At 46.5% G+C, this 18,032-nt stretch overlaps 1 protein-coding gene across 1 annotated transcript in view; it reads left to right on the top strand.

The window, feature by feature from the left end:
- Nucleotides 1-18,032, top strand: part of LOC119393371 (uncharacterized) — a 74,922-nt gene that overhangs the window by 46,052 nt on the left and 10,838 nt on the right. Inside the window, exon 2 of the mRNA XM_037660348.2 lies at nt 15,171-15,527. Coding sequence (XP_037516276.2) covers nt 15,171-15,527 — 357 coding nt within the window. The remainder of the gene's footprint in view (nt 1-15,170; nt 15,528-18,032) is intronic.

Below are 18,032 nucleotides of genomic sequence, written 5' to 3'. Positions count from 1 at the left end.
GGCCGGCAGAACGTGAACGGTAAGCCTCGGTGTTTTCAGTGCGAGGAGACAAAATGAACGGGATGCCAGCGTGGGGAAACTGAGTGCCGTGATTGCCCTTCTGGTCTTTCGCTCAAAGGGGCCTCTGAGCTCATCAAGAACCCTAACCTTACTCTTCGGTTGATGTTGGCCACGAAGATATCATGCTGTCCCTTCTCCTTCTTCTTTACATTTGGTTTTCTCCTTTGCAACGTCTTTGCTAATGATGATCTCGGCCTATATCTGCGCAGAAGCTATCATAATTTGCGGTTGAGTACAATGTTGCGCGACTGAACAACAGACATATTTGTAGAGAAATTTGAAGAATATCTTTAACGCCTAAATATATGCGCACATTGGACAGGTATGCTGTGGTATGCTGTGAAGTGTATCAGATCCACAGCAGCGTATCAGTACTACCTCTCAAAGAGTCCACGAGTGAGGCTAGACGTTCAGGCGTACACTAAGCACTGACGCGATATTTACAGCCTTTTAATTTGTAGATTTTATTGAAAGTGCAAGTACTTCGAACTTCACTAAAAGGCTGTAGAGTGTTAGCGCCTTCTAAATAATTTTGTGAAACCGAAGTTAAAGCTAAAAAAAATGTAAATAATTTGCGCAATCCTTTTTTTTCTACGAGCCAGTCTCAGTACAGTTACTCAATGGGTGACAACGTCATGATATAGGTACTAGCTATTTCGCCTGTGCCTGCGATTACAGCAAGAGAGCCATTCGAGGAAGCCAACCAGAAAACACACACGCGGCGCTCTTTTGAACTTTTTACGGGACTAACTTCATTCTACCTAGTCTTATTGCCACACCGCGTCAATAAATTTATGCTGTCTCAAGATGTTACGAGACTTTCTATGACGTCAGGGCGGTATCTTGAAACGAACTTTAGTACCACATAAAAACCCTCATAAGTGTTTCGTAACTTTCATACTTTCAAGTCCCTTGCTCAAGACTTATACATAGTAAAGTTTACGCAATTTCCAAAATATGTACGAGCACTTTTTTACCATTCTTAGTTATTATTACAGGTTAGGAGTTGAGAATATTTCGCCAATATATTTACAATGAAAGGACCCACACTCAGTTTCGCAGACATGTTGCGTAAACCTACTCTACATGAACTCGCATTTCCCTGTCGGAGTCAGCATTTCCCTGTCTGATGTGAGCATCGAACGCATCTAAGCGAACGCTTCGCACACTTACTTGAGTCTTTCCGCAAATATTTTTCGTTGTTGTTTTCCATGCCCGAACGTGCATATCATGCGGACTTCGTTTTCTTCTTTGTGCGTTGCTAGTCCTGCCCGTAGTCGTGTTGCAAGGACAGTTCATTTTCAGAAACCTTCACTCGGCTTGAGTATACACCGCTACACGTGCGTATATGCATACGTTTCACACCATCGCATTTTCTCCACACTGGCTTGCGTGGGAGGGTGTACAAATGCGAAATTCTCGGGGTTTCGTAAGGCTCGTCACAACTCCCAGCCCTCCCGGCTGAAAGGGGCAGATAAAATGAAAGTTCTCTTTAGCATTACGGCGTTCGTCACTATTTTTAAAACGCTGTACGTTATAAACTCTGTGCGTTGCAAGCTTGCGAAAATTTTGCGCGCCCACTTACACGACTATCTCTTTCGTCACCAAACTGTGCAATACACGTGGCTACATGTGTCAGCATTTAGTTAACTAAGCCTTACACAGTGATTCTCTTGCGATCGCAGCGCCGCCGACCGAGAAAGCTGGAGAGAAAGCAATTAAACGAAGCCAGCACCGCAATAACGGTAACCACTAAGCTTCGCGAAGCGATAAAGTATGAGATATATAGCGCCTTTCGCAGGGCTGCTCGATATGCAGATAAAAAGCCACGTAAAACGCTTCCAAAGTATGCTTCAGTGCGCGATATCCCCCCCCCCTCCCCAAAAAAAACACGCGTAAAATTTTACTCTGTGGTAAAGCTCTGAAGTTCCTCTAATTAAAGAGAGCGAAGTCACGTCGGCGGTTAAAGTATGCGTCAGGAAACCAAGAAACAGAACCGTTCCAGGAATTTTCTTCACGCTTACAGCATGAACCTGTTACCACATCAGAAAGTGTACGCATGTATTAAACACTCTCTCCTGCGAGGTCCAGGACGGGCGCCGTTAGCGTTTTCGTCATGGCTTTAACATTCCTATCGCAAAGCTTAGCAGCAACAATTACGCTTTTCAACGCAAAGATCTCAGTTGCCAGGCAAGGCACTACTTCATTCTTAAAGTCCGTCTCTTCGAATTTCGCAACCGCGGTGTGATTACAAAAAAGTGGCATGTTGCGTGGCCTGTAAATTCCTATCATTGCGTAACTTACAAAAAATACCATCGTTCCAAACTTTTTCTTTTTCCGCGCGAAATACGGAGATGCTTTGATAACCAAAAGTGATGTCATGATATTCAAATTCGTCGTCTTTTACTTGACCGAAACACTTGTCACGAAACGTAAAACGTGTTTTCGCAAGTGCAGGCTACAGTCTCAAGCACTATAACATTAAAGAAATAAAAATAATTATGTCACCTTACCTTTTTCTGTTGATAATTGAACTTACGTTATCCGTCCATTATATTTCTGTCACTGTACTGCTGTACATCTGTACAAAGTTTGTTTTAAGAACTATGCTGTAAATAGTTTCATTAACTTTTTAGAAAATTATAAGGGGGATTTGCTTCATAAGATAACACCTGAGTCTAAAGAAGGAGTTCGGTCTTTTTTAACCGAGCGGTTCACTATCTTGGTGATGGTCGGAACTAACAATTGAACAAGCAAAATTTGGAGCCGTTTCAATACGTGCTGATAAGAAACCGACTAGGAGTGCAGAATGGTTACGTTAATAATCAGAAGGGGCGCTACAGTATATAGATCCAACTACTAGCACATAAACGGGCTTGACATGCAGTTATCCGGTATGTTGTATGCTCGACCCACTAAATACCTAACGAGTAGCCGGTGCCGTTCTTGGGCACCAAAATCCCCTTATTTTATATCAATAAAAAAAATGATCAGACGGAGCTTGTCAGAATGGGTGCCGGCTTGATCCTTTCAATGCTGACTTACGCAGGATTACGCAGGATTGTAAAATCCCATTACGCAGGATTGTAAAATGATGTTCAGAACGCTTGATGACTGAGAAAGGACCGTCATAGCGGGGCTGAAGAGCACGGCGAGACGCATCGACACGAACAAAAACGTGTGAAGATGTCCGTAGGTTTGCCGGCAGAAAAACGTCGTTCTTAGTGCGAGCTGAAGTTGGTGATGGGCGCAAGTTTTGCATGAAGATCCGCAGACGATGGACGAAAGAAGATGGATCCGAAACACTCTGCGTAGTAACGGGGCTGACGAGGTCACCAGGGAAACGGAGTGTGCAGCCATAAACCATCTCGGCTACAGAGCAGGCAAGTTCTGGCCGAAGTGTTGAACGCAGGCCGAGAAGCACGATGGGGAGGTGTGATACCCAATCTTTGGCGTGAGGCTGCGAGGCGAGTGCTGCTTTTAGATGACGATGGAGTCTCTCTACCAGGCCATTTGATGCTGGATGATACGCAGTTGTGCGAATACGCGCACAACCCAGTAGAGATGTGACAGAGGTGAAAAGCGCTGACTCAAACTGTCTGCCTCGATCAGTAGTCACCGTTATGGTACACCGAAACGGCTAATCCAGGTAGCAAGAAAGGTACGAGCAACTGTTTGTGCCGCGATGTAAGGCATTGGAGCTTCTTCAGGCCACCTAGTGTACCTGTCAATACACTTAAGCAAATACGTATTTCCCCGACATGGAGGTAAAGGCCCGACAATGTCCAAATGAATGGTGTGTCGTTGTACCTTGATACGCTGACACGTTGTGCAAGTGCGAACCCAGTCACGAATGTTAGCGCGTATGCGCGGCCCGACATAGCGTTCAGTGACCAGGTGTTGCGTAGCTCTTACGCCTGGATGGCAGATGGAGTGGAGGGTGTCAAAAACAGCACGACGCAGCTGTGAAGGAACATAGATACGAGTGCAGTTGTGTGAAACATCGCACCAGAGCGTAACGTCGTCGTCGGGAAAGTTGACCTGTTCCAGTCGGAGGGAAGTAGAGGATCGGAGTCGTGGAAGCTCATCGTCTAATGCCTGTGCCTCCGCGAGCGAAGAAAATGAAAGGACGGTGGTGCCTGTCGTGACATTGATGGTAATACGACTGAGAGCGTCCGCTGCGCTGTTAAAGCTGCCTTTACATAACGTATGTCTGTGGTGAATTCGGCAATGTAAGGAAGGTGTCGAAGTTCTCTAGGAGTGTGCGTGGCACTGCAGGAACGTAAAGCCGAAACAAGTGGCTTGTGGTCGGTAAGAATGGCAAATTGTCGCCCTTCAAGGAAGTACCTGAAATGCTTCACCGCTAGGTAGGCCGCGGTGAGCTCCCGTCCGAAAGTACTGTATCGGCGCTCCGTGTCGCGTAACTTGCGGGAAAAGAAGGAAATTGGAGCCCATGTACCATTGATTCATTGATGAAGAGCGGCTCCAACTGCTTCTGAAGAAGCGTCCACCATGATGCTAGTGGGAGCAGTTTGTGAAGGGTGGTGCAGGAGGGTGGCCTGGGCGAGTTTGGTCTTAACGGCGGCAAAAGCTTGATCCACGACCGTGTCCCAGGGAAGTGCGGCTGACTCGGCTTGCGAAGTCGAGAGTAGTGCTTCCAGAGGCTGCAGCAGTGTAGAGCATGTAGGGATGAAGCGGCGATAAAAATTGACGAGTCCGAGAAAACGTCGCAGACTACGTATGGACGTGGGAGGCGGGTACTCGAGGATAGCTGAACCTTGTCAAGTAGAGGAGTGATGCCATCTTTAGTGATCTGATGTCCGAGGAATGCTATCTCCGAGACTCCAAACTGACACTTTTCTACATTGATGACAAGGTCGTAATCACGCAGTCAAGTGAAAAGCTCACGTAGATGTGCCTTGTGCGTTTCAGCGTCCTTGCTGGCAACGAGAAGATCGTCGATATAGGCGAAACAAAACAGCAAGCCTCTTGTGACTTCGTCTATAAAACGCTGAAATGTCTGCGCTGCGTTTCTCAAACCGAACGGCATTCGTAAATACTCATAGAGCCCAAATGGGGTAGTTATTGCAGTTTTGGGAATGTCAGACGGCTCAACGGGGATCTGGTGATAAGCTTTCACGAGATCAATCTTCGAGAATACTGTTGTGCCGGTTAAAAATTCAGTACAGTCCTAAGTATTGGGTAACGGGTATCGATCTGGAACGGTGACTACATTGAGAGCCCGATAATCACCACAGGGCCGCCAGTCATTGTTCTTCTTGGGAACCATGTGTAGCGCCGACGACCACGAGCTTGATGAGGGACGAATGATCTGCAGCTGTAACATATGCTCAAACTCGTTGCGAGCAATTCGAAGTTTATTAGGGCCAAGTCGGCGAGGGCGGCAGTGAACCGGTGGGCCTGTGGTAACGATGCAGTGGGTCACAGTGTGCTTGGGGGTCTTATCCATTGGAGACTGCGTTGTAATCTCCGGAAACTCGTTGAGCAGAGCTGTATATGGTGACGTAGGCGGTTTCACGAAAGTGGGGTTTAGGGCTGTAGCGCGTGACAGAAAACCATTGACCGATAAACCGGTATAGCTATCCACCAGGCGACAGCGGTTCATATTCACGAGCAGATGAAAATGCCTTAAGAAATCGGCGCCTAAAATTGCGTAGCGTACGTCTGCTATCCAAAATAACCCCTGCAGTTTCCTCTTGAGACCGAGATCAAGGGTCAGAGGCTTCTGTCCGTAAGTTGCGATGACCGAAGAATTGATCGCTTGTAAAGGAATTGACTTCTCGCGGAGACGCCGGTCAGTTTTGGACGCTGGAATTATGCTGACTTCTGCTCCAGTGTCCACCAGCAAGCGAAGACCTGTGGTTCTGTCGGTGATGTGGAAGAGGCGGCTTGATGCTTGGCCTTGATGGCCCGCCGCTGTTATTGACGATCGGCCGGAGTGTTTCCCATGCGCCATGAGCAGGGTGGCACACATCTGCGAGCCGCGGCACGAAAACGCCGGTGATAGTAGCATGTGTTCTGCGGTGAAAAGTGGTGCTCGGGCTGGTGGAGGGGCCGTTGCGGAGCAGGCGACGTTAGAGATGGTCAGTGTGGACGAGGCTGGTCATTTAAGTTGCGAATGCTCAGCAAGTGCAGACGCAAGTTGGCAACTTCAGCTGCGAGATCTTTTACCGTTTCTCGAAGGGAATCTGCTTCGGAAATCGGAGAGGTGTGGGTAGCGTTTATGACTGCCGGAGCAACGCCCATCATGTCATCGGCCATTTATGCCAGCTCCGACAGAGTCTTATACAGAGCTGGGACAAGAGCCATTCGCACGGTAGGTGGACGACGCTGTAGAAACAACTCACGTAGTATGGGTGTTTCCGAGCCGTCCGGCTGGTCCCCAATAAGGTGTTGCAGGTGACGTAGAAACTGTGTGGGACGTCGGTCCCCGAGCTCTTCGTTGCACAGAAGTTGCTGAATGCGCCGATGCTTAGGCGGAACGAGTCGGTGAAGAAGAGCCTGTTTGACTGTCGTATATGGAGTGTCACCAGGCGGGCCCACGAGGATGTCGCGTATTTCAGTCATTGCCCGTGGCGGCAACGCTTCAACGAGGAGCTCATGCTTGCGAACTTTTGACATGATGCGATGAATGCGGAACTTGTTCTCGACTTGAATGAACCACAAGGAGGGATCGGCAAGCCACAGCTGTGGTAGCGTTATGGTAGTAGTACCTCCAACAACACCCAAAGAGGGTACATGGCCGGGTGCAGTGGCAGCGGTACCAGTGCTGAGGCCGTCGAGATTCTCACGCTGCTCCATGGAAGGTCGCGTTCGTAGTCCGGGTCACCAATAAATATAGCACTTTGAAACGCGGTTCCGAAAACACAGCGCGGTTTATTAATGTATCTCCGCCATTGTTCCAACTACCTCTTCCTTCTCCTCAGCAAACTACCCACTACTAGTTTATGTCCCAAGTGTGTCGTGCCAGAAGAAGAAGAAAAGTATGCCACATCGTTATATAGCTCATAAATCGCGAAAATTGACCGTCGGCGCAACGTCTCCTGATGGGCGTCGTCAACACGAGTGATGGAAAAAAAATCACAGCATATCCACGGGGTGAATGATGATGAGTGGGGCGAAGCTACAGAGGGAATCATCTGTAAACCGTGAAACTCTTCCGTGAAATGCGCCCAGTACATAATATAAAGAGTGTGAAACATCGTGTATATATTAAACATCAAACTTTTATTGTACTGTTGGTTTACGTGGTCCCTTCATTATCACTTGTGATCGGTGAAATGCAAGGAAGAAGTCCGCTCCCGAGCGAAAGAGCGCCAAGAGCGACCGCATTCCCCGCTCGCCCTGTGCGAATTAAAGGCAAGGCTAGAGGGAAGACAGGACGCGCGTTCCACGACGCGAGGTCGGTAGCATGCCCAACGAAAGCCAGCGGAACGCGATCGTGCAAGTGCTCCGGCTTCGCATCGCCTCATGGTTCCATTTAGCGTCCCAAAACCAAACATATTGCTCAAGGTGTGCCTTGCGTTTTTCGTAGAAATAATTTCTTTATCATGTACATTAAGACGAAAAGTTGAAAGCTCACTAGAGTGTATCGCCCGCAAAGTATGTCTTTTAGTGTGATTTAACTCTCGTACGGCAGGGTCCTCGCGCCGTTGCCGGTCCACCTCGCCCGTTGACGATCGGGCGAGGTGGCTACATATAACTACTACTACTACACTTTAAGAAAAACATCTGGCGTTCTTTCGTTCTGCTTTTACAAAACATCTGGCGTCTTTCGTTGGTTTATTTCATCAATCAACGGCGTTTTGAACAAAATTTTTATTGTTTAATCACGCACAGGAGAAATCTCACCAGGCACTACCTTGGAGGTAAACAATGGCTGCTAATGGCAATGAGAGACAGAAGAAGTCGGCTTTTAGCTAACACTTACACTTCTACTTCTACTAACGTTTCCTACTGGAACATGCCAATGGCTGCTAATGGGGAATGAGAGACAGAAGAATTCGGCTTTTAGTTAACGCGCATGCTGCGAATTTTTTATTGTTCAACAACGCACAGGAGAAATCTCCCACCGGCACCACCTTGGAGGTCAAAGCGTAAGACTTGTTACTCACTACTACGACCACGACGACTACGAGGGACGAACGGGTGCCGCCTTAAGGAGCTTCGCCCCTAAAACGGGCCCGACATACTACAAAGGAACTGTACCAACTCTAGAATTGTTGCGTATTAGGCGTGTTGGTATACAAGCTTGGTGAATTTCAACGTCAGCAGACGATGACAAAGGAGTCGTGGACACCCCAACGCGCTAGCATTTCGAGCACTGTGTACGTCTTGTCTCTTAGTCGGCTGTCGTTAAGTGTTATTCAAGTTGATATACCAACAATACCTCCACACACTCATCTAGCTTCATTATGTAAGCACAAATATAATACACAAACTACAAAATAAGAGGAGAGAAGTGTTGTTTTGAACGAGAAATCATTTCTATTGCAATAGTGAATTCGGATACTGCCATGCTTTATTTCGGTATTCGTCATGAAGAGTCGGTTCTAAATGGCCCGATTTCACCAGCGATGTCAACATAGCGTATATAGGATGGGGCAGGAAAATAAAAGGCGTCGTCTTCGGACGGAACTGCTATGTTTCAAAAAAACTTCACTGCATCTATACCGAGCTCATTCCCAGGATTTGGGGACACCTGTACGTGGTGCCATCTCTCGGCGGTAGCAACGGCGTCCTGCCATAGCTGAATGGAAAATAGGCGAAAAACATTATATCGGACGAAAAGAGCTAGTTACCAAAAACGACTACCGGTTATATGCAGCAGAGACCCACTTGCACATTTTGGTAAAATTGCATTATCAAACTACAAGGAGTGTGGCTTCCCAGAAGCTTTGAAGACCGCCCAGTAGAAACACGTGGTGCCCCACTGTAAAATATTAAACAATCTGGGAAGCCACGCGATTTGTAGTGCGACACTATAATTTTAACAGAATGTTCAAATAAGGCTCTGCTATATAGAATCGGGAGTAGTTTTTCATAACTAGGTCTTTTCGTCAGATATGATTTTTTTCTCCTATTTCCCATTCAGTTAAGGCAGGCCACCGTTGACACCGATTATAGATGGTGCAAATTCAAACTTTTGACGACATACACAGACTAGCATTTTAAGATTATGTCTTTGTTCCCACCCTCCAAATGACAAATATACACAGGAGTGTGAACAAATAAGTGAACTTCTACACAAGTAAGAGAAGTTCAGTAGAGAAGTGTATATTTTAGTGAAATATTCAAGAACATTTATAAGAAAAGTGATATAATTACAGTACAAGAAAAAGTAGACTAAATTTAGCTGCATAAGATGTACAGATCTATCCATGCAACTATTCTGCGCCCGCATTGTAGGAGCAGTTGATGCGAGTGTCATCGATCACCAGCCCGAAGATTCGAACTTGCTGATTTCAGGCATAGGCCGCAATTTGGCGGCGTATTTTTTCACAAGTGGGAGTCAGTCGTTTCCAACCACAAGTGTCGGGTTAAACTAACTATAGGGAAGCAAAGGATGAGCTCTTCAAATTACCTAGAACGAGGCGTCTTGCATAAAAATGCTTTCACAAGTATCGTTTTTTTTTTTACAGCGAAAGCTGTTATGAGATCACAACAACAGCCGAATTTGTTGCCGTAGAAGCTCTATCACGCCAAATAAGAAAAAATGAAATGAGAAAAAAATATCCAGGATCGGATGTCACTTGAACCCGAGCCCCCTGCGTGGCAGTCGAGTATTCTACCACAAACAAAGCCACGCCGGTGCTTGAAACTCCTTCGTAAAAAGACACTGTAAAGGCGTCATGTCGGGCAAGGAATCGCGTTAACATATGTAATATAGCGTGTTAGAAGAGTAAAATAACAACCCGCCACGGTGGTATAGTGGTTATGGTGCTCGACTGCTGACTCGAAGGTCGCGGGATCGAATCCCGGCCGCGGAAGCCGCATTTTCGACGGAGGCGAAAATGTTTGAGGCCCGTCTACTTAGGTTTAGGTGCACGTTAAAGAACCCCAGGTGGTCCAAATTTCCCGAGCACCCCACTACGGCGTCTCTCATAATCATATCGTGGTTTATTATTAAAGAGTAAAATAACAACCAGGCGTCACACAATGCCACCTGCGTAACGAGTGGGCCGTTGAATGCTTCCAACCCATTACAAAGGCCTCAGCCATAATTCTTCATCGCCATCATCATTATGTGCACAAAGTGCACATAATGCCTTACAGATGTGTAGCGGGTACCACGCTTCTCCGCAGAATTACGAATAATGGCATAGTAGATGCTTCCCTGCATCACAAAAATTATGATGATTTATGGCGTAGTGGGTACCTTGTAAGTGGACTTGTATTAGTCGCCCCAAGAGAGCTTACAACGAGCTCTAGAAAGGCCGCACTTCCAGCTCTCCCTGTGACTGTGCTTGGTGTTCCGCGCAGGCCTGGCGTTTTTTTTTTTCCTTTTTTTTTTACTTTTTTATCTGAACTATGCGTAGCATAAGCGCGTGTTCAAAAGTTCTTGTATGGGATCCTCTAAACAATGGTTAGTGAAACAGGTTTTACTGACGGCTTGATGGATGGAACCTGCATGAGCTTCTCCTGCATATAGTTAATGCTGCAGCCTAGCGGACGGCAGACTGTTTTAACTCCTTTAATATCATTCATTTTTTGTTAAAGCCTCGAACATTCTCAACACACCTGTAGAAAAAGACTAACAGTTTTTTAAATTACTGTTCTAGTATTTTGATTGTTATATCTCGATCTGTTTTCTGATGACTACGTTTGTATACTGGCGCTTACAGTTGTATACCTTCTGTTGAAACTGTTTGGCTATTTGGAACTTCAATCTATGTTAGTACGTCGGTCCGCCAAGGATCTAAGACGTGAAGTGCACCCCGTATTTGTGTATCGCCGTGGACAGCAGTTAAATGATTGAATGCTTTATCGTGGTATCCTAGCACTTACTTTTATGTTTGTTGTGTCTTAGTTACTCATTCTTACCCTTTTTGTTAAATAATTCAAGCTGTAGCGCAGAAAGAAAAAAATGTTATAGTTCAGGTATTTCAAGCCTCAATCTCTACACCGCAACCCGTTTATAACAAAGACGTTGGCGGTTGAACGTTCTTGACGAAAACTGAGTGGCGTGGGCTACCGGGAGAAATATATGAGCGTTCAAAGTGATTGCCCATAGTTCGCGCAAACGTGCGCCTGCGCAACCAACACAAAACTGGATTCATGGGCGGAAAATGTAAGTCCCACTTTTCGAAAGAAGCCCAGCAGTACATAACAAAGCGCAGCATATTGCACAGTTGTTTGGAAAACTGAGGTTAGTCACGAAAGAGCTCGTGACTAAGAGAATTGCACTGCTGGTCGCTCCGAGTACCAGCGGGCATAAAACAATGAACGCACACTTTGCGTGAGCACTTGCTTGGCGGTTTACACCGCTTACCTTTCCAAAACGGGAGACATTCATATATGTCCCTCCAAACTCCGCAAGGCCGACGGGAATGGCAACTACCAGGATGCAGCACAAGTTATCACGCTTTTCTATTACCACAACAACGTAAACATTTTTAAGTGCTCTCGTAAATTTAAGCCTTGGACTTCCGGTTCTCCGAACGTTTTCGCTACATGTCTCCTCATGCGCAATGCCATGCTGAACGCACTGCTCCATAATGATTCTAGTTCAACTTGCCTCGGAAAATAGTGCATCCGTGACGCAAAGCGCTACGTATGCACTCCGTTTTGAGTAATTGCAAGTGATAGCAGCCACAGTGGTTACGGATCTCAGCTGCCTAACCGAAAGTCGTAGGTTCGAACCCGGCCGCGCTGGTCGTATTTCGATGGAAGCGAGACGCTAAATGTCATTATACTTAGATTTAGGTGTGTGTTAAAGAACCCCAGTGGTCGAAATTTCTGGAGCCCTACACTGCAGCGTCTCTCATAATGATACCGTGCTTTTGGCACGGAAAACCCCAGGTAGTTTTATAAGTAGCAAATGATGCTCTTGGCTTTAAGTGATCGAGCTCAAGAACAGCAATCGCGCTATTCATCACTATCAGTGGGTTGAAGAACAAAACAAAAACGCAAGCAACGTTGTTCCAACAGTTTTCAAATACAACAGTTGATTCATATTAGTAATGCATAAAACAGCGCAAGCTTTTAACAGGATATAAATACGGGTAAAAAAGAGAGAGAGAGATAGGAAAGTGGTTTAGTCAGGAAGGAAGAGGAACTATTTTTCTACAACCTTTACTGGAGCACAGATCAGTGCCTTCGGAGAAAGGGAAGTGAGGATAATAGCAAGCGCTATTTGCAATACTACTCGCGAGTAAAAGATAATTACAGAATTCCTTCCTTTCAAAGCGCACATCGATACTACGTTCATTCGTTTACAGTGGTCTGCTCCCACAAACTGCACTAACGCACGTGTCGCTTTAAGGGGAAACCTGATGCCGAGCAGCATGCGCTGTCAACGTATACCCGCGTTACAAAACAATTTCGAAAGTTGAATTCTCTTGAAATTCTTACACTGCTTTTCTTTTGCAAATTTTAAAGCAAGTTTAGTAAAACTACGTTTAAAACGAAAGTACCGAAAAAGTTTGACATCACAAGAACAGGTGGGGATCCCTCGATTGAAACAAGCATCTAATGCACTGCGCGCCCACAGCATTACCATGCGGGCTAGAAATATCGCAATTAATCTTCGGTTTTGGTGTCACGTTGAAATATCGCTACAGTACACTACCTCGGCCGGTTATGTGGGATACTCTCCATTGTGACCGAAACAGATGGGGTTTTATCACGTTCGAAAGTGCCCGTGTATAACTGTACTAACGGCCAATCGTCTTTCTTGCGAAAAACTGATTGTGACTATGTAACGAAAAAATTGTGATTGTGGTTAAATTATCCGCCCCACGCGTTGTCGCTAACTTCAATTCTTATTGTAAGTCCTCGTTAGTACCACCGGAATCGGTATCGGAAACCTGTTCATCTAAATTTCTTTAAACGTCGACCACTAAATTTCACGCCAGGATGCGTAGAAAGCGATTCTCAATGCAGCTTTAGTACACCACCCTCATTGTGGATGGTGCAATAGCGTATTCTGTGCGCACGGATGAGTCAACATAAAGCAGCGCGGCCGCATATATGTATAGAGGATCGCATTCTCCATATATGTATAGAGGATCGCATTCTCCATACAAAGGCACGGCGCAGACGCGCAAATATACAGGCCCCCATTTCTCGTACGGCGGATATATGATTTCCTAGGTCTTCTACTTCGCAAGCCGCAGCGGATTCATGCGGGGAAGCCGCCGGTTCGCCCACTCCATTTCGCCACCCCGCTTTTCCCCCAGGGTATCGCGCACCTATTTTCAGCGTTTATTTGCATAGCGTCCGTTTGCGCGAATAGTAGATAGAAAACGCACCGAGCTTTATATTCGCGAACGTTATGCGGGTGCGGAAGAATTCGTATACGGCTATGCCTCGTTCTGTGGCTGAGCGTACGTCTTCATACTCCCTGATTGCACGAAGTACAGTGAAAGGGGTGAGATGCTGGACCGTTCTATGCCGGCCCGTCTGCCAAGGCTTCCCGAACGAAGGTATGGGCGATTAAGAAAAAAAGAAAGACTTCGTTGATTATGTTCCTAGATCACTACGTGTTCCTGAAGTAAAAAAGAGTAAAACAGACCACCATGATGGATTTGCTTTAGGGCTAATACAGCTGAGGCATATAAGAAAGAAGCTTCGACTAGGAGCCCCGCACAGCAGCACTGTGCGGCTTACAAAGGAGCGCTCCCTCCAAAATGAAGCCTTCTCTTGATTACTTTATTTTCTGCGCTTGAGTCTTCTCTTAGTCATTTAGCTTTGCTTTTAGAGCGTGCATGATTATGCTCTCTTGTCGTAATCCTTCAGACGTCGCAACGTCTCGAAGGGTAGCTTTTATGAATCCCGAAAAGACAATAGCAATTCTTAGAAACAATAAAATTTTATTATTTCAGCTACAATGGCACTCTGCATTAATTTTCGTTAGTTTCGTTCTTTCTGCCTTTATTGCTTCCATCTCTCATAGTAAAAGTGTGTTGTGGCAGAGACGTCGACTAGCTTGCCGTTTTTACCCGCCCGGGATTTTATTGCAATATTCGTACAAGTCTCACTACCGTGAAGATACGGATTTTTAGCAAGGATTTCGCGAACTGGCAGCGAGAAAGGCCTCAGAAGTTTCCGAAAAGCGGACGTTCTTAGCGTATCGCTACAGCTAGTCGACCATCGCATTCACGAATTTCCTTCAATTTCTAACAGAAACAGTAAAAAAAATCGTTTTAAGTTTTCCCGAGTGTAAAGAGGCCCTAGGGAACCCAAAAGTGTCCCCGCCCAACCGACTCTCAATGATGCGACCTGAAAAATAGGCCGCTTACGTAGCATCGAACGAACAAATCCTGGGAACTTGACCTAAGGCCTGTTGCATGCGCCACGCTATAAATATATACAAAAGCCCTGCATAGCCAAAAGTTCAGCGGAATATGGAAGCTTGAAGCGATGAAAAAATCCTTGAACAGAGGGTTTTGCTGGAGACAACATTTCGACAAGCAGACTTGTCTTTGACAAGGCAACAAATGCCTTGAAAAGACAACTCCACTAACAAGTTGCTGACAAGTTGCTAGACATCTCTAAAAATCCTACGTAGTGATTCTTCAAGGCGACAGCATCTAGGGACGGTTGCAATTGTCAGCGAGTGTGCCCAGGCTGGCTGAATCTTGACATTATCTATCCCTCTCACATCTCTTATTCTTCTCTGTCCTTCTTCGAAAGTAAGGCAGGTACTCTTAGTTAACCTTTCTGCTTTTCCTTTTTTTTTTCTCTCTCTCTCTCTCTCTCTCTGTTTATCGTTGATTTTAAGTGGGCGACGTGTAAAACACCGCCACCTCTATCTCCGCAGAAAGATTTAGCGCTGCAAAGTTGAGGACAAGAAAAAACAAGGCCAACACAGACGAAGCGCATCTAACAACTGAATTTAACAACCTCTATCTCCGCTCTGATCGCAGGGGCTCTCTGCGTGGCCATCTGGAAGCTCTCGGTGCCGCGCTGGGTACCGAATGGGACCGAGGAGCCCGTGTTATTGGACTGCGAGTACGTGTACAACGAACACGACGTGAGGCTCGTGGTCAAGTGGTTCTTCAACGACCTCCTGGAGCCCGTGTACCAGTGGATACCGGAGCTGAACTCGCGGCAGGCCAGCGGAATCCTGGCCGGTCATCTGGACGACTCCTCGTACACGGGGCCCTCGCAGTACAGGGCACTCCGCATCATACGGCCCACCACGGAGATGAGCGGCCTTTACACATGCGTTGTTTCTTCACTGGCCGGCATTGACTCGAGGCAGCAGTCAATGATGGTCTACGGTGAGAAATTTCCTTTAGTCTATAGTTAAAATATAAAATTTGGCGAGGGGCGAAGCATGTAGGGAAGGGTGTTTCAGCTCCACTAACATGAAAGCTGTGGAGGGGCGAAGCATGCCGTGTGCGCTGGTGTTTCCCCCAGCAAAATCACTGATAATGGGCAATGAGAGACAGAAGGAAGGTTAGACACAGAGACCCGCAGTCCAATTTTAAGTTAACGTGCACGCTGCGAATCTTTATTGTTCAACTACGCACAAGAGAAATCTTCCAGCGGCACTACATTGTAAGTCAAGATCCAGTGCCTATACACGGCCGCTACATAAAAAAAATAGCGGCCGTGGCCTATATATGCGGGGTGTCCGGTGAACGGTTGTGCAGCGCGAGCAGTCAGTTTTTACAAGAAACTCGCTAGCAGACGTTGCCTGCATCGGCGTTGTCTCTCCGGGGCGAGGGCACGTTCTCGTTCCTCGCGAGCTGGTAGTTCAGCGTTCACCGCAGTAAGAGCGCTTCCATAGTCAACGGGCGCCGTTCGCTCGCTCTCGCCACACGGCAAGGGCTGAGGCGATGGCGCCGTCTCTTGCGTTCAACAAAATTGGCAGGACACGACGATGCAGGCAAGGAAATTATCACAACGATTCACGCGGCGACAGCAGACGACCATGTGTCGCAGACAAAGTCGGAGACCCTAAGGTGCTTCGCCCCTAATATATATAATTGTTGGGGTTTTACGTCCCCCAAAAAATTAGCGCAGCGTGAAATCGCGAGAGGCTGGGTCACAGCAGAGCTGGTGGGCACCTAGCTGGTCCTGGCTTGGCTAGGCTTTTACTCTCTCACCTCTCTCTCTCTCTCTTACCCCTTCTTATACTATGCTTTCTCTCTCTGTCTATTTCTTTCCCAGTATTTTTCTCCATTTCTTCCCTCTCTTTCTCTGTATTTCTCTATTACGCTTTCTTTCTTTTTCTCACTCTCTGTACTTGATCTACCCTCTCTTTTCCCTCCTCCTCACCCTCATTTCCATTTCCCACCGGCTTGCTATACTCCACTATACAAGGCTATGCTCTGCTTACGTGCCTCGGTAGCCAAGTGGTTAAGACGCTCGCTTTCTGATCGTGGGTCCGCGACTTCGAATCTCGCCTCGCCAAGAATTTCTTTTACTCTTTCTTTCTATCTCTTTCTATCTCTTACTTTCTATCTCTGTCTCTTTCTCTCTTTCTATCTTTCTTTATCTCTCTCTCTCTCTGTACTTGTTCTCTCGCCCATGATAGTTATTGCATCCCACGCCGAACAAATCGGCGCACGTGTTCCAGGATCGAAGTGGAAGAGGAAGATGAGTATGAAGAAGAGGACGAAGAGAGCGCGTGCTGGTTCATGATGATAACTTTCTATCTTCCATGCAGCTTTCCATGTTCGACGCACGGCAAACCTCTAGCATACGAGCTTTGCTGTAATAAAACACGATATGATTATGAGAGAAGCCTTAGCGGAGGGCTCCAGAAATTTCGACCACTTGGGGCTCTTTAACGTTAGTCTAAATCTAAGTGCACGGGTCTCTACCACTTCGCCTCTATCGAAATGCGGTCGCCACGGCCGGGATTCGATTCCGCGACCTTCGTGTGAACAGTCGATCCCCGCAACCACTAGACCACTGTGGCTTATTATTTAATCTATAGGTGCGCAGAAGAATACGCGATACTCACTAATTCACTCACTCACCAATATTTTTATCCAGGTTCTGTATACTCAGGCACACTAACGTGCTCTCATAAATGTCAACACCCACTCTCGCTGCTACTCAATCCCACTCATATTCACCAACTTTGTTCACTTTCATAGTCGCATGAGTCGCGTGAGTGAGTGGATGTGATTGCGATAAAAATAAACACTAAGGGGGAAAGATAAGGACACGCGAACACGTACGCACGAACATACAGCGACAGCGAGAAAGTATCTAATTAGCAAAGGCAGAAAGCAAAAGCTGCTCAAGGAGCTTTACGTCCAAACTTGTACTCAGCACGAGAGCTATATTGCCACGTGTGTTATTTTGATGTATTGAGATTTCACCCGGATAGACTGTTTGCAATGCTTGGCGCAGACCGCGCCGCAATGTTTCAGAAGCTTCGCGATTGTTTAAGATCATTCCATTAAGTTTGCGCGCAGGACGCGAATAGTCTAATGTATTCGAGAGCTTACGCGGCCACCAGCGATAACGCTGTAATCTTCGATAGCACATGTATAAAAGGCGACACGCTTTACCGTTTGTCAGATGATCGACGGCCGACGCTCTGTTCGCCGCAATCAGTATACAGCGTGCATTGCTTGCTTGCAGTTTGACTTTCCGTTTCCCGGCCGCAAGTTCGGCCTAATAAAGAGTTACGCATTTTCCGAGTTCTGCTGGACTCATTTTCACCGTCAGGACCACGTGACAATATCGTGACTGGAAAAGGTCGTCACAATGTTTTTTTTTTATAAACTTCGTTCTTGTTCACTGACCAGAGCGCATTAGGTAGC

Source organism: Rhipicephalus sanguineus, chromosome 5 (genome assembly GCF_013339695.2).
Source record: "Rhipicephalus sanguineus isolate Rsan-2018 chromosome 5, BIME_Rsan_1.4, whole genome shotgun sequence".
Lineage (NCBI taxonomy): Eukaryota > Metazoa > Arthropoda > Arachnida > Ixodida > Ixodidae > Rhipicephalus > Rhipicephalus sanguineus.
Note: the sequence above shows the minus strand (reverse complement) of the source record. Positions and strands in the feature narration are given on the sequence as shown.